The following is a 16,770-nucleotide window of genomic DNA, read 5'->3' as shown; positions in this document are numbered from 1 at the left end:
ACAAGGATTTTGTTTCTTAACGGTGCCATTTGAAGATCTTCATTTGCTCCCTAATAAATGTTTTGCTGCATCAAACAACGAGCATCAACAAATATTTATATCCTTAAAAAGCCTGAAAGCAGGTTACATTGGTCATTCCATGATATGTAGGGCTGCATATCTCAGTTAGACAGTAAACGATTAATGTAGTGATTGATTTTTTGACCTGAAAGATACTCTTGAGATATTAAGATATTATCATATAATAAAATTACAATTATTGGACATTTTTAATGTACCGGTACTGTAAATGGCTAAAACAGCTCATATAAACTCAACTGAATGCTCAGAAAGGACACTTGAGGAGTTCTGGCTCCACCATCTTTAAGGACAAAGAAGCTTCTTTAATTTTTTTGCATAGTTATATGATTTATTGCATTCAAACTCATTTGTTCCCATATTGATATTGTATATAGTGATATTGTGATAATTGAAACATTGTTGACGTTATATGCAGCCCAGCTGAGTCATTCCTTCAGTTTTAGCTTTGTGCTTTTAACTCGTGAAGGCAATACCTGTAGGGCATACCAGGTTCCACTGACAACAATTCTTATGAGTGTGGATGCCATTACCAAGAAAACAAAAGCTTCAAAAAGATTTATTAGAAAGTCATTAAAAAAGCAAACAGTTTTTAATCCTTCAGAGCTTTTAACATCCATCTGTTTTAAAACCTGTTGGTTTGAAAAAAAAGCTGTCAGAGTTAGGGTGACAAGAGCAAAAGCCTGTTAGAAAAATTGTTTTGTTTATACACTTCTGTAATTGTATTTTTAGATAAATAAAGTGACTTCAATAAGACTGGCATTAGCAACTCTACAAAAACCAGAGATCAGAAAGTTCTTAGCATAATTCTGCCTCTTTAGATCCTCATAAACTGGATGCTAATCTGTAGTCATGAGTTTCTGTCCATATTTATTTTACTGTGTTACCTGCTGCTTCTGCTCTGTCCCTCCAGCAAATGTATTCTTTACCTGTCTAGATTAATGAATTATTCAGTATTGTTATGATCATGCGTGCATATCGGTTTATTTTAGTGTGCACTGACTTTATTTTAATATAACATCCAAAATATAACATCTGTTTGTCTCCACAAGCAAGCTCGCTATAGAAAAGCACTGAGCACAGTCTGCAGACTTGTCAGTTTGCATTTTGTGATTGTGTAAGGTGGGGGGGAAGGGATGGGGCTGCTTGTCGCTAACAGTAACCAAAAGCAGCTGAAAGTGATTTCTGTCCAGTTAGGACTTCTAATATATTTTTGACCCCCCGCAGCGTCCTATGGGGGCAGGGTCAGATTTGGGGGTCGACTACCAAGAGTTGCTTCTAATTACACAGTAAAAGGAACATCAAGGATAATCTCTTGTTTATGTGGACGTTAAAGAGGAAGTGCTTTAGAAATATATACATTTATTACTAATGCCTTGTATGGCATTAGTAATAATCAAACTACAGTTAGATTTATTTCATTTGGATTTTTATGCAAAAGATGCTCCCAGTGTCTTAAAATCTGAAAAGTGTGGTGTGCATTTGTCTTTACCACCTTCTACTTGGGCATAAAATTAAGTTCACCCAATTGCCTAGTAAAATTCATTTACTAGAACTTAACTTCAATTCATTTGTTTAGGGCCAAGTCACTAGACATGTCATCTGTAAGTCTTTGACTTTACAGCTGTCCCTTTTTTCTGCATGCATGTAGCAACAGGAAAGCTCCCCTTTAACAGGGGGAAACCTTTCGCAATATGTCTGCTATTTTTTCAAAATGTAAAAAATTTGAAAATGTAAAAAAAACCTTTAAATGCATTTGAAATATATCCGAGGCTTTCATCATATGATGCGGCACAGTACATTTAATCAATGGAATACGAAAACATTGAGCTACAACTGCAAACTTAGACATGGCTGCTCTCCTTAAGGCAACTAATGGGTTTGCCCTTTACAGAATGAGATGGGAACCAAGTGTAGCTCTTTAACTTTTCAGGCAAAACACCAAACTTCTGAGCACCCAGAGTACCACGTCCCCTCAGGCATAGTGCATCCAGCATCATGCAGGTAGGAAGCGTTTCTTGAGCAGGGACAGAGAATTTGCTTATATTGATATGAAATTGGATTAAGCTAAACATAGGACATCCTTCTAAAACCAAACTATTAAAAGCTGAAAAAAAATGAAAATAAAAACAGATGGAGAAGCACACTCCAGCGGGAAAAAAAAAATCTCTGTTAGAATCGCCTAGTCAAAGCCCAGATCTATATCCAATTGAGAATTTGTAGGAATTGTTAAAGGGGCCGCACCTTCTCTGCTGTTAGAAAAAGCCTTTGGTCATCTATCCTTGTAATGTACTTTGACAGAATTCCAACCCATAGATGCTGTCTGGTGTAACTGATATATTTTACAAAGAAAATAAAAACATTTTGAGCTGGTAGGGATGCTCCCTTAAAAACTCATCAGCTTTGATTGAATAGAAATGTGGCTCTACAAAGTATTGAAGGGTGGGGTTTAATACTAATTCAACAAGTTATGGGCTGTCTTCATTAATTTTATGTAAATAAAACAGCAACAATGTGTTTTTGGTGTTTATTTTTATTCAATCTCTTATGCAATGCTTTATGTTGGTTAATCGCATGTAATGTGGCTGTAATGTCACTGGAAGAGAGATAAACTACAGATCACCAAAAACAAGGCAAACATCCTCCTAAAGATAAAGCTGAGGGAAGTTAAATGTCCCCACTATTGCTTATGTGAGAAATAGTTGCATGGAAGTTGGCTGCTAGGAACCAAGTATGTGTCCTGAAATGCCCTGTTTAAAGTACTGCTTAACTGCAAAGCCCTTTGAAAACTTACAGGATCCACTGACTGTTGTTCTTTTTTCTACTTGTCAGCATTTAACAAGGCTGGGCTTCATAACGAAGCTGTAAAAGTCCTCAAGCAGCTTACCCACAATGCAATGGTGGAGAACAGGTTCAATGATGCAGCCTACTATTACTGGAAGCTGTCCATGCAGTGTTTGGACATCGCCAGAGGTGAGGAAAATCATCACTGATGTCCAAAGGAAACAGAGCTCCCTTATTTTTTGCACCTACTTGTGATTCTGTTTATCCAAACCAGAAAAGGAAGATCAGAGGAAGGAAATGCTGCAGAAGTTTGAGTCTTTTCAGCATCTTGCTGAGCTATATTATGTCTACCGCTCCATTCAGCTCTACACGGTGAGGCTCTGATTCTTCATAGGTTATAATTCTGCTTTACTCAAAGACACAAAGAAAAAGATGTTTAGCTCAGGTGAGCAGCTGTAAGATTTAAACTGCTTAGCCCCAGAAATAGCCCCTACTATGCGGATAGAGGTCTATTTTCGGTCCATATATGTGACCTGTGATTTCATACACATAGAGTGAATCTGGCTTTGAAGGATTATGTCAATCCACTGAATGATTTAGCTTTAAATGGAAATTAAGATAAGCTCAGAGTGTGTCAGGTGAAGTGAACAAAAGAGAGAATAGAAGGCATTAAGTTAAGGTTATAGTTCACTAAAGCAGAATGGCCCACCCATTATTAAGCTCCTAAACCCCCCTGACCCAAATCGCCAGGGTAACAAGCTCCTTTATAGAACCACATGACGACCTCATCAGTGGTCCTCTCCTACCCTTCTGGTCTTACTGGCCTCAAGACTACACAAGTCCTGCTTATGAGCTCTGTGTGTGAGATCTGGCCTTTATCAGTGGGCTCAGTTTGTTGTTTCAGCTCTTTCTGTCTGTCTCTCAGGCTCGGTCACACCCTCGCAACAACAGAGGCATCTGTCTGTGATCCAGACCAGAGCAGGAAAACCTCGATTTATCACTTTAACTCTCCCAGACAGGCGCAATAGATTTAAACTCTCAACTCTGGGGATGAAATGCTTTTAGTGACGGCTTTAGAAAATTCGTCATTGCTTTTCAGAGCACTCTGAGGATGGATAAGACGCAGCAACGGGTTAGGCTGCTTTAGAGCAGGTTGAAAGATTATAGAAATAAGAGTGGGAGTAAAAGAAATGGAGCTTTTAGAATTGTTATCAGATATTTAGGCTATTTTGTATAATCCATACCACAGCCATGTCTCATTTTGGATTCTTTTTTTAATCTTTAGGATGAACCATTCAGTTCCCACATGCCAGAGACGCTCTTCAACATATGCAGGTTCCTATTGAACAACCTCACCAAGGACGTACCGCCAGGAATTTCTAAAGTGTATCCATTTTTCCCCACAATGAAAACGCACCAAAATGTTACAGTTTGGTGGACGTTACTTTACAACAAACCACCCCAAAATCAAGACTGGCAGCAGGAGCAGAGGAAAATAGATAGGAGTAGGGAAACAACTGAAGCGTTGGCGCCACAGCGGAGACCGCCCCACTGCTGAGGGGAAGAAAAGCGATGATGATGGGGAGGAGACGATGGCAGCAAAAGGCACATTTTTGGTTTGCTAAACAAGCGCTTTGATTACTGAACTTTGTGCACAACTTTTCTTCAGTGAACAATATGTTTTAATTCTAACAAACGCCATCCACCGCAGTAAGAAGCAGACAAAGCAAACCCTACAGAAGCTGGTATGAGGAAGGAAGGGGAGGCCTTGAAAAGAGGAAATCCGCTGCAGCAGTTGGGATCCTCTGTGGCCTAACAGAAAAAACTTTGAAGTGAGATTTATGAACTTTGTGGGAAGGTGTTGGACGTTGTGCAAACTGTTAGAGACACTATGCTGCAAATAGCCCCCTCTGAGCTAAACAGGGTTACACAATAGAAGGAGGTGCGTTTATCAGGAGTAGCAGAACTGGGTGAGTAGGAGGAGCTGGAGAGGAGAGGATTGGCTTTATAAGAGACAGAAAATACCGATATGGAGCCGTTGCAGCTGCAGCTCCTTGACCTGTGCTTTCCACTAACAGAGCTGCTCTCCACAATCTGTTTTTCTATAATTACTAATATGTAACAGTGCTGCTATTAAACAAAACTCGTCGAATAAATGTTATAAAAGATGCACAGAGAAATAGGCCTGCCACCAGAATAAGCTGATTTTTACACTTTGGAGTTCAGGAAATTAGAATCTGATGTTTTCCCAGTCACCTACATTTCAACAAGTTAGGACATCATCAATAACTTCATTTATTATAGTAATTTGATTTTAAAAACAAGAATTGGATATAATTCTCAGACATGGTGTGATATAAGGGTTTTTAAAGATTCATTTTAATCAGTTTTTATTATTATTCTAATATGGAAATTGAATTCAGTTGTAGATCTTTGGAGAATAAGAGAGCTGTCTCTCTTTGACACATGGTGTGACATTCCCTCTGGTTCTTATATAGATAGATAACAATAAAAAAGCTTCTTAAGTGTACTGCATGGCAACAATAATGATCCACATTTCATAATGTTTATAAAGAGTATATATTTTTTATTTCCCCTTTAAACTAATAGATAGAAATGTTTTCAGCTTGTGACATCCTCAAAAAATTGGTGATCAGTCATAGTCTGCAGAATCTGGTCTATGTATCTCCTCATGTCATAGTGCAGTTACCTTAACCTGACCCTTAGCAACACCTTGTTTGCACTGGCCAAGCAGAGTCGCAAACTGGGAGCGTATAAGTTGGCCCGGTATGCATACGAGAAGCTCCAGGAGCTGCACCTTCCTTCACGTTTCAGGGAGTCCGTAGAGCTGGGCAGCCTCACCATTCACTTCAAGCCCTTCCAAGACAGTAAGGTGGGTTAAAGACTGCGGTTCATGCTGCCCTGTTTCTGAAACATCCAAGGCCCTCTCTCTCCTGTTTCCCGTCGGTCAAATTTTCTGTTTCCTGCAGGAGCTGATTGAGGACATGATGTGCTATCGGTGCTCCACAAACAACCCCCTTCTTCAGAGCAGCGTGTGCATCAACTGCAGGCAGCCCTTCATCTACTCCGCTTCATCATATGGTCAGTAACTCAGACATGATACAACCAACAATTTTTTCTTCCTTATTTTTTTTAGTACTTATTTATGTATTGTTTGCCACAGAGGTGCTGCCTCTGGTGCAGTTTTACCTGGAGGAGGGTATCAGGGACGAGGAGGCGCTGTCCCTCATAGACCTGGAAGTTCCTCACACAGATGAGGGCCATGCACAAGGCCACACCACAGACAGAGGTGGTATCCTTTGATCTCTGGCTCATTATCATATCTGCACACAAAGCGACAGATTGTTCTCTTGATGTATATGAATTATTAAGTGCTCACTAAGCTGCTGGCCTTACAAACAGCACACCTCCTATAATTGAAGCAGGGGGCTCTCCTCTGTCTTGTGACAGTCCTTAAAAGCTGTTTAGTCTGCACTGGCCTTGATTTTGTGCTTGTGGGTAAGCTGTCAGAACTAAGTCATCTTAGGCCTTGCACTAATAGGGTTAGTGAGGCTCTCCTGTCTCATCTTAATGACACTAACTCTCGAAGAGCCATAGCCACAGCCCTGCTCCAGGGATTAACCTGCATTAGCCAGCCGACTCTCAAGGGCACAGAGGTGTGTTGTGTTCCGCCAAGGCCATCAAGTGAATGACAGACACAACTTAAACACATTGTCTCTCAGAACTTTCCCCTTAGATGCCAATTTATCAGGAGTGTCTCTGCAAAGAGCATTTGTAAAAATGAAAAGGTTATTCTCTCTTAATTGATGCCAAACAGTCATGCAGTCTATGAGAATAGATGACGGTTTGGATTATACAGAGGAGGATCCATTTACAGCCACAATGAGCTTTGAGGTAAGGAAAGAAAGGACAAAATAGATGAGGTGATTAATATTCTGCCAGCTGGGTGAGCCAGCTGGAGACGATGAAAAGACAGAGTCGGTAAGAGGATGTGTTTGTGTTCACCTGTGTGTCCAAACAGCAAGGGGGCTCCACCTTTGTCCCCGTCAAGGTGAGCCGCTCGGCGCTGCGCTCCATGAGCAGAAGGGACGTCCTGATCAAACGCTGGCCCAAGCCCCTCAAATGGGAATACTTCCGTTCCCTGCTGCCGGATGTGAGCATCACCATGTGCCCCAGCTGCTTCAAGGTACTGGATTTACATACCCAGTGCAGCAAATTTCACTAAAACGTTTTTTAACCTGATGGAGCATTCATTCATGAATTCTGACCTACAGATTTGGAGTTCGATTAACCCTGACTTTGAGTGATTGTAGTTGTTTTTATTCTTAGGACTGTAATGCATCCAAGAAAAAAAAAAGTTCTATAGATTCTTGAAGGGGTGGCGGTTCTGAAACCAACAGAAGATTGAAAAATTACAAGAGTTTTCCTATTTATGCATTAAACCAGATCTCTAACCTTTACCTGATTTGTTTTACTTTGCTACAAAAAGTGAATCAAAGTGCAATCCATTGTTTAATGTGGTGAAAATGATGTGGTTTTTTTAGTCTGGACCAGAACAGCAACCAAAGATTCCCCCCCACCTCTTTAATTTTTCAGAATTTTGACAGATTTTATTTTAATGCAACCTTAACTGTTTCCTTTTTATTTTGCCTGTTTTCTCATTTTTTTTCTGCTGTATTTTCTTTCAGATGTTTCACAGTGAAGACTATGAGCTCCTGGTGCTGCAGCACACCCGCTGCCCTTACTGTCGGCGGCCAATTGACGGGCACAATGGATCGACCCTCCAACAGAGCCGATTCAGTGAATTTCCCTCATTGTCGTAGTTCTTTTTATACAACTTCTATCTGCTGGGTCTTAAAAGGTCCTTTGTTTAAATTATCTACTTTTGGGGACTTAAATATGTCCTTAACAACTGCAGGATTTCAGTTATTGTAGCTTTGTCTGAATTTTGTACATTTGTTTTCATGAATTTGCTTTTTCCATGTATCCTTTTACCCAAGTCTTTGGCTGATGTAGCAAAACTACAAGGCCCATAATGCATAGCAGCTAACCGCCCCGTTGGTAGGGTTTCATGGTTAGCCATTCAACGTCCCTTTAAACAAAACTTTAAATATTTGTGCATTTTCCAAGTTTTTTATAAACTCTAATAAAGTGCTTTCTTTCACATGACTGCTGTCCTTTTTACGGGGAAAAATAAGTGATTTTGTAAAATGTGATAAAGGGAAATGTTTAAGAGCTGTTATGAGCAATACAACCCACTGATTGTGATTACACTCAGCTCTCGAAGTGGAGCTCTCTGCCTCACAGTGGTTAAAGCTTTAAGCTTTTTACTGATGCAAATAAGTTGGTTTGCTGCAGAAATTTCATTTGTAGTCCGTCCACTCTGAACGGCTGAAATCACAAACCGTTCCTCCGCCTCCCCTCCCACTCGGTCCTCTCAGCTAATTCTCATGCAGCGCTGATGCACATGACAGTAATTAATGGGTTTATTTAACCGTGGTTCTTACTTCTCACTGAGAAAATGCTTCACATCTTTTATGAGCTGTGTATTTTTCAGAGCGTTCCCCTGTGATGCCTTGTGTATCTGTGTGTGTTTGTTAATGTGTGCAAGGATTCTGAGAGTGTGTCTTAATTCCATCTCTGCTAACACCTCACTCCATCCCTCGTCCCTAATCCAGCCAGACTATTAAAAGGTGCTGCACCTCCTCGGGGGGCTCCAGACAACATCTTATTTCCTCAGGATACAGGCGTCCATCTGTATTTTTCCTCCTAATTTCCACCTCCACTGCACCAAAAGACATCCCAGCTGTGCTTTGCTCTGAGAGGCACAGGCTCTTTTGCCCAGGTCTCTGAGAGAAGAAAAGACATCATCAACAGACACAGCCATGAATGGCACAGAAGGACCCAACTTTTATGTACCCATGTCTAATAAGACTGGGTTGGTGCGCAGCCCATTTGAGCACCCTCAGTACTACCTAGCCGAGCCGTGGAAGTACTCTCTTCTGGCTGCATACATGCTGTTCCTCATCATCACTGCCTTCCCAATTAACTTCCTCACCCTTCATGTCACTGTCAAGCACAAAAAGCTGAGAACCCCGCTGAACTACGTCCTGCTCAACCTGGCGGTGGCCGACCTCTTGATGATAATTGGAGGATTCACGGTGACCCTGTACACGGCTCTGCACGGATACTTCATCCTCGGTGTCAGTGGCTGCAACATTGAGGGATTCTTTGCCACCTTAGGAGGTGAGAAACTATCCTAAAAAAACTAATGCTGTGTAAAACATTTCTGACCCATATCTTATTGTCTTATTTAATATCTTAGGGGAGATTGGCCTCTGGTCTCTGGTAGTTTTGGCAGTTGAGCGCTATGTCGTGGTCTGTAAGCCAATGACAAACTTTCGCTTTGAGGAGAAACACGCCATTGCTGGACTGGGGTTCTCCTGGGTCATGGCTCTGACCTGTGCTGCTCCACCTCTGTTTGGATGGTCGCGGTACTGTCTGCCTTTCCTGCAGAAATATTCACCTTTTATTGTTGTAGTTTGTTACATTAATGCATGTTTGCGTCATCTTATAATTGCATGCTCTGTTGGTGTGCGTGGATGCAGGTACATCCCAGAGGGCATGCAGTGTTCCTGTGGGATTGACTACTACACGCCGAAGCCCGAGATCAACAACACCTCATTCGTCATCTATATGTTCGTCCTCCACTTCTGCATCCCCCTCTTCATCATTTTCTTCTGCTACAGTCGCCTGCTCTGCACTGTGCGAGCGGTAAGAATATCACCATCCATGCTGTTTTTTCTTTGTTTTGTTTTTTTTAAGATATGATAGATTATCAGGTTAGATTTTTTTCCTCCATCTGAAGGAGGGCAGAGCATCATGGAGTCTCAGGGGATGTAAGGGGATTTAGAGGCTCAAGGACACTTCAGGAGGGCAGATGATTGCCAACGTGGCAGCTTGTAGTGAGGTTCTCATGCTAAAGGGCATTCAGCTTCCAGACTGTGTGATCGTCATGCCCTTCATAATATCAGTAAAATTTTAATTATTCATTTGGAATCATTCAAGGTAAAAGCTTTTTTCATAACCAGTGGTATGCTGTAAATGTGCATAATCTCCAAAAAGCTCCGTCAATGTACTTACTGTAGTTGGGTTTGCAATTCTTCTTACAAAAGGCTTGAATGCCCTATGCTATCCTTCCTTTGGAACCAACCCCATATGTAGGCATTTTAAATTAGAAAATTTTCTAATTTAATACCCAGAACTCACCTTCTGTTCATGAGGCATTAGTAGTTTGAAACTATTATTCTATTGAGGCAACAGCTACATACTGTCTCTGTTGTTGCTTTTGAAGATAAACTGATTTTACAAACAGCTTAATCCTCTAGCAGTTGTTCAGTTGTGAAACAAATTAAAATATGACAATAATATTTTGGTTTTGCAAATATTTTCCATGTAATTTTGATAAATTGTTCATTTTTTCATTAAGTGTCATTATCTGCAATTATATTTGCCTAATTTTTGCCTCAGAATACTTACAGCACAGGTTTCAAAATTCAGTCCATAAGGGATGATTTCCCGGACCTTTCAGATGCATCTCTGCTTAAACAGATATGACTTCAATATGAGCTCATTAACAGAACTCTTACGAGTTAGCTTAGCAATTTTGACTAGGTGTGTAGGGCAAGGGACACAGCTACAGGACACCAGCGCTATGAGATTTTTAGGATTTCGATTTGCAACCCCTGGCTTATAGTCAGTAGGTGCTGTTTTTTTTCATCTCACATAAACAGAGAAGGTCCTTTTTCTCTCCTCCACCTGCATCCTCTCTAGGTAGGTTACATGAGTTCTATCTGTGCACAATGCTGTTGTATATTGTGGCTTTTTTTGGGACACACACACTAACTCCCCCCGGTGCTCCCAAAGTCTCCATAGTAGCAACTAACAAATGCTAAATCCTGATTTAAATAGGGCTTGCTATCAATCACGTATGCAAATTTATTAGATTACCTACACTATCTAGACGTACAATGTTTTGTTTACACAAGAAATTTAGCTCAGATTCTTGGAATCTTAATAGATCAGAGCCTTTGCATTTAGTATTACGTATGTTTAATGTCATCAGTATTCAGCATCCTTACACGGTAAAGGGGTGTTAATATTTATTTTCTGGGAAAGAATAGAAACAAACAATACAGCTTGTTCTTGAATCTAAGAAATTATCGATTATGGTTTGTATCAATTGAGACAAGCTCAAAAGCACAAACTGACAGGAATTTCTTTGTCTTATGTTGTCATATTGAAAGTTTATAACATATTTGAATATTTGATGTTATTGCTGCCATTGTCAAATAATTTACAGCGGTACCCATTGTACTGTTAAAGGAGGCAGAAATACCATTTCTGGTATTAAGTGTATCTGTTTTTGGTATATTAGCATTTTAATTAAATAATTTGGTGTCTTGCCACAGAGATGACCTAAGTTCAGTTCATACATTTATGAACGCATTGAAGTTGTGATTATGTTGGTATCTTAGCATTTGCCTTTTTAAATGTCTTTAGGGTCATTCTCTGTTGGATCATCAAGCTGTTAATTTCAGCTCAGGTTTATACAAAATCTTAAGGTCCTCATTTATTTTCCCTTCTTTATGGTAAAAACCAGATGATAATATCCTCAGCATCATGCTGTCACTGCCATGTTTAACAGTGGGAACAATGTTCTAGGCTTTGAAAGCCTCATTTTGATTCCTTCAAACATTTGTCTTGACATTGTGACATTGACCTTGTCCATCCTGTAGATCTTTTCTACGTACATATTTGCACCCATGCATAGCTGTACATTTAAGTTAAGTGTGAAGGTACGGGGTATCAGAGCATGTAATTTGCTACATCTCTTCATCGTGGAAACTAACTGGTTTTCCAAACATAATTTTCACATTCATTTGCATAAGGAACACATGTAAAAATCTAACTTGAACCTGGAAACGCATCAAATTAACAATTATGTTTTTTCTCGGTTTTATTTTTAGTTGTTAAAAATATTAGATGAAATGGCTTCTTTTCGCACATTTTAAAATGCCGATTTAAGTTTTGTGCGTTTGTGTTTAGGCTGCAGCTCAGCAGCAGGAGTCAGAGACCACCCAAAGAGCAGAGAAGGAGGTGACACGCATGGTCATAGTGATGGTGATCTCCTTCCTGGTGTGCTGGGTGCCCTACGCCACTGTGGCTTGGTACATCTTTGCCAACCAGGGAATTGAGTTTGGACCAGTATTCATGACAGCGCCAGCCTTTTTTGCCAAAAGTGCTGCTCTGTATAATCCAGTCATCTACATTCTGCTAAACAAACAGGTATGTCTAGAAAATAATTGTGTCTAATATATGTTTTTAATGAAGCAAACTCCCCTACAGAAAGTTAAGAGAACAGACACCATTTATATTTGTTCTTCGCGAATAGATCTTTTTACTTTATAGCCAACATGTTAGATTCCACCTTTTTAATGAAATATTTTACATAAATGTGTAGCTTTTAGCTGTATAGTAAAGTGCAAGAAGAAAATGTATTCAGTCCCCTGAGTTCAGACCTCTAACTTACACTATATTGCCAAAAGTATTTGCTCACCCATCCAAATTATTGGAATCAGGTGTTCCAATCACTTCCATGGCCACAGGTGTATAAATTCAAGCACCTAGGCATGCAGACTGTTTTTACAAACATTTGTGAAAGAATGGGTCGCTCTCAGGAGCTCAGTGAATTCCAGCGTGGAACTGTGATAGGATGCCACCTGTGCAACAAATCCAGTCGTGAAATTTCCTCGCTCCTAAATATTCCACAGTCAACTGTCAGCTGTATTATAAGAAAATGGAAGTGTTTGGGAACGACAGCAACTCAGCCACGAAGTGGTAGGCCACGTAAACTGACGGAGCGGGGTCAGCGGATGCTGAAGCGCATAGTGCGAAGAGGTCGCCAACTTTCTGCTGAGTCAATCACTACAGACCTCCAAACTTCATGTGGCCTTCAGATTAGCTCAAGAACAGTGCGCAGAGAGCTTCATGGAATGGGTTTCCATGGTCGAGCAGCTGCATCCAAGCCATACATCACCAAGTGCAATGCAAAGCGTCGGATGCGGTGGTGTAAAGCACGCCGCCACTGGACTCTAGAGCAGTGGAGACGCGTTCTCTGGAGTGACGAATCGCGCTTCTCCATCTGGCAATCTGATGGACGGGTCTGGGTTTGGCGGTTGCCAGGAGAACGGTACTTGTCTGACTGCATTGTGCCAAGTGTAAAGTTTGGTGGAGGGGGGATTATGGTGTGGGGTTGTTTTTCAGGAGCTGGGCTTGGCCCCTTAGTTCCAGTGAAAGGAACTCTGAATGCTTCAGCATACCAAGACATTTTGGACAATTCCATGCTCCCAACTTTGTGGGAACAGTTTGGAGCTGGCCCCTTCCTCTTCCAACATGACTGTGCACCAGTGCACAAAGCAAGGTCCATAAAGACATGGATGACAGAGTCTGGTGTGGATGAACTTGACTGGCCTGCACAGAGTCCTGACCTCAACCCGATAGAACACCTTTGGGATGAATTAGAGCGGAGACTGAGAGCCAGGCCTTCTCGTCCAACATCAGTGTGCGACCTCACAAATGCGCTTCTGGAAGAATGGTCAAAAATTCCCATAAACACACTCCTAAACCTTGTGGACAGCCTTCCCAGAAGAGTTGAAGCTGTTCTAGCTGCAAAGGGTGGACCGACGTCATATTGAACCCTATGGATTAGGAACGGGATGTCACTTAAGCTCATATGTGAGTCAAGGCAGGTGAGCAAATACTTTTGGCAATATAGTGTATGACAATACTAGAATAGTAATAAAGTTTGGCAATTTTGTTGGATTTTCTTTTTTCCTTTTTACATTTCCTGACATTCACAAACTTTAGCTGAAACCAGAGTTTCAAAGAGGTTGTAAAGAAGCAAAATGATCTCATCATAAAAAGTTCTCAGCCTGGTCAGGAGCATAAATTATCTGAGTCATTATATACTTAGAGTTTCTGCAGTGAAGGCAGGCAAGCATACATTTGGAAATAAATGTATCAACTTTACAAAACTAGACATTTTTCTAAGACCATTTAAAATATGTGACATAAACTGGCAAATGAGGCTGCCAGGAAGCTGGAGGAGCTGCAGGGACGTCTTCCAAGCACTGATTGTGTTCTAAATGTGAAAACAATCTTTTGTATATTCCACATTTCTGGTCTAAGTAGAATTGCAAGACCATTTCCCCCCGTAAAGAAATCATCCATCCAGAGATAAAATATCCTAAAGACACGTTAGAATATGTTGTATGAGCTGATGAGACCAAGGTTTGGGCCAAGATTTGTGTTTGGCACTAAAGAAACCTTGAACATGAATAATAGAACTGTAAAACATGCTGGTACCACTCTCAGATCCCCTGTAATAGGGAACAACTTTACAGTTTTTCCACCCATAAGTTGTTGGCTGCTCTCCATATTTGTTTCTTAAGCCTCTGCTATATTCAGATAACAGTGTAAGCAGAATTAGAAAGCAGTACAAAAAAGATTGAAATGTTTGCAGAAGAGAAATCCTTCAAAATTTGTCATGTTTATCTTGTAAATGATCAAGAATCTAATCCTGATCAAATACACTCATTTGAATACCCTAAACAAGGTCTAATGTTGGGCATCGGTGAAAATGTATACATGTTGGAGTCTTGTTTTATTTAACACACCTAATGTGCTGAGGTGAAAAAAATGATTTGGTTGATTCTGCTGCCTCCAGTTCAGAAACTGCATGATCACCACCGTGTGCTGTGGAAAGAACCCATTTGGTGACGATGAGGCAGCCGCCGCAGTCTCCAAAACCCAGACTTCATCCGTCTCCTCCAGCCAGGTGGCCCCCGCTTGACCCCTCACTTCCTCTTCTATCTGCTCCATCTGTTGCTGCTCACCATGGGACCTATCACCACCGAGCAGCGATACGTTCCATTGGCCGGTTCCTCCGGACTCACCTCCTCACTCTTCCTCGCTGCAGTTGGCTCTTAGGCTGCAAGTTCAGCGGGACAGACTGGATCAAAGGCCAGCATGTGCACTTTAAGCTTGTTTAATTATGAAAAGCGTTCAGCGGCCCTGGCTGATTTTTAACCCGGCATTATAGGGTTGCCATCTCGACTGAACACATTCCAAGCTCCCCTGCTGCCCCCCCAACAATGGCCACAAATGGTAATTTTTTCATTAGCCATTTACAAGTTTCTGACTTAATCTTAGCTGCATGTTTCACCATTTTTTCAGTCAGAAATGTTAAAGTGGTTGGTTTCCTACATACACTCCTCATTTTCTTCCAATTATTTTTTTAACTGGGCCGTGGTCTTGGCCAATAGCTTAGCTCTTTAGTTGTCCTTTACATTTCAAAGCCAGTTTGATGTGTGTTTGGCTTCATATGATTTGATGCAATGCAACAGCAGACACTCAGCATGACGCTAACACCACCATGCTTACCCATAACTAAAATGTTTCAGGTTGAAGAGCATCACTCCAAATATTTTTCCTGTTACTTACGTCAAAAAAATCAATCTCAAATCTGTAAACAAATTCTACGTCTACACATCTCAGTCAAGCTTAGAGATGTTGCCTTTTTCTGCATCCATGTTAACAGACATTTTTTCTTTCTTGCTTGCTTTTCTTTCCTTTCTTTTCTTATCTAAATTTAAGTCTGAATGTTCTTTTTCTTTACTGTGTCTGGATGAGAAAAATAAAATCCAGAATAAATGCTGAGCTCTCCACTCTTAAGACTCATTGCCTTATCACCCTGAACAAACATTGCATCCATGCCAATAATGTGTGCACATGAATTTCTGACTGCCTCAGTATATATCCCCAAAGTACGCACTATAAATAACCAGTTTTGAAGTCTTTAGATTTATTTAGATATTCGTTTGTTTAATGTTTTTTTTAGTACATCAGATTATTCTCTCCTCTGGTGTATATGATGATAAATCTGGGAGAGTTGACTCGTTCTTTGTCTCAGCCATCCGTGGAAGTGAATGATAGAGTCTGTGTGTATGTGTGTGTGTTTTGCAGATGTTTATGTATCTGAATGAATGCCAAAATGTTAAGAGTACATGTAACTAGAAAATTTCTAAAGAAATTTTGAGGGGGGCCACCTACTGCCCGTCTGGGTAACTGGGCCAATACGGCCCTGGCAAGTGACATTGGGGCTCCCCAGACCAACTGCTTACGCCTTTGAGGGCTGCTGAGGGAAGGAAAGAGGGCTAGGTCATGGGCAAAGAGAGCTGTGTGCCACTTGAGCTGAAATCTGGGAAATAGACGTGCACAGCATATGATGCACAAGGGTAATATGGGTTGTCCATATTGAACCGCAGTGGGTAATGCGCAATTGGCGGGCTTCGCCCGCCTTCTAAGAGCCATTGCAGTGATGAAATCACCAATGGCGGGCTCCGCCCGCATGCTCAGAGCCATTGCAGTGATGAAATTAAAAATGGCTATGAGCAATATGCCAGAATGTATGAGTGTGTATAAGGAAGAGGCTTTTATTCTGTAGAGTCCCTGTAGTCTTATTTTGAAAGTCTATCATGGATGTGCATCAAAAGATGGGTCATGCCCAGCAGTGATATAGAATCCATTTCCAAATGTTAAATCACTGGTTTTCCATGTTATTAGGTGAATAGCTGCTGTATTACAGAGTAAATGGGAGACTTTTATTGTGAAATTTGCTCTGGGGTGTGTTTTTGAAAAGGTCACTAGAGTCTAATAAAAACAACCTGAAAGAGTTTGGGTCATAATGTTGAGCCATTTGCATCAATTATTGCATTAGTATAATCTAGAGGCTTTTATTTTGTAGGGTCCCTGGAGTCTTATTTT

General features: G+C 40.8%; 2 protein-coding genes across 2 annotated transcripts in view; both read left to right on the top strand.

Moving 5' to 3' along the window:
• Window positions 1-8,047, top strand: part of ift122 (intraflagellar transport 122 homolog (Chlamydomonas)) — a 30,087-nt gene extending 22,040 nt beyond the window's left edge. Inside the window, exons 21-29 of the mRNA XM_038271348.1 lie at window positions 2,911-3,051; window positions 3,137-3,234; window positions 4,148-4,248; window positions 5,590-5,755; window positions 5,853-5,964; window positions 6,047-6,175; window positions 6,701-6,777; window positions 6,905-7,069; window positions 7,572-8,047. Coding sequence (XP_038127276.1) covers window positions 2,911-3,051; window positions 3,137-3,234; window positions 4,148-4,248; window positions 5,590-5,755; window positions 5,853-5,964; window positions 6,047-6,175; window positions 6,701-6,777; window positions 6,905-7,069; window positions 7,572-7,706 — 1,124 coding nt within the window. The 3' untranslated portion in view covers window positions 7,707-8,047. The remainder of the gene's footprint in view (window positions 1-2,910; window positions 3,052-3,136; window positions 3,235-4,147; window positions 4,249-5,589; window positions 5,756-5,852; window positions 5,965-6,046; window positions 6,176-6,700; window positions 6,778-6,904; window positions 7,070-7,571) is intronic.
• A 145-nt stretch (window positions 8,048-8,192) lies between these two features.
• On the top strand, window positions 8,193-16,010 carry LOC119774054 (rhodopsin-like). Its single transcript, XM_038271352.1, has 5 exons — window positions 8,193-9,129; window positions 9,209-9,377; window positions 9,492-9,657; window positions 11,992-12,231; window positions 14,672-16,010. The coding sequence occupies exons 1-5, from the start codon at window positions 8,769-8,771 to the stop codon at window positions 14,795-14,797; spliced, it is 1,062 nt and encodes a 353-aa protein (XP_038127280.1). The 5' UTR covers window positions 8,193-8,768; the 3' UTR covers window positions 14,798-16,010.
• The last annotated feature ends 760 nt before the right edge of the window (window positions 16,011-16,770 follow it).

The sequence above is a fragment of the Cyprinodon tularosa genome, unplaced genomic scaffold (genome assembly GCF_016077235.1).
Source record: "Cyprinodon tularosa strain WSP-4 unplaced genomic scaffold, ASM1607723v1 ctg8, whole genome shotgun sequence".
Taxonomy (NCBI): domain Eukaryota; kingdom Metazoa; phylum Chordata; class Actinopteri; order Cyprinodontiformes; family Cyprinodontidae; genus Cyprinodon; species Cyprinodon tularosa.
This window is presented reverse-complemented; position numbering and strand designations above follow the sequence as displayed.

Bases quoted from the DNA above. Each gene is read 5' to 3' on its own strand.
- LOC119774054 (XM_038271352.1), top strand. From the start codon at position 8,769: ATGAATGGCACAGAAGGACCCAACTTTTATGTACCCATGTCTAATAAG. The intron at 9,130-9,208 runs GTGAGAAACTAT...TTAATATCTTAG, and splicing joins ATTCTTTGCCACCTTAGGAG to GGGAGATTGGCCTCTGGTCT. The intron at 9,658-11,991 runs GTAAGAATATCA...GTTTGTGTTTAG, and splicing joins TGCTCTGCACTGTGCGAGCG to GCTGCAGCTCAGCAGCAGGA.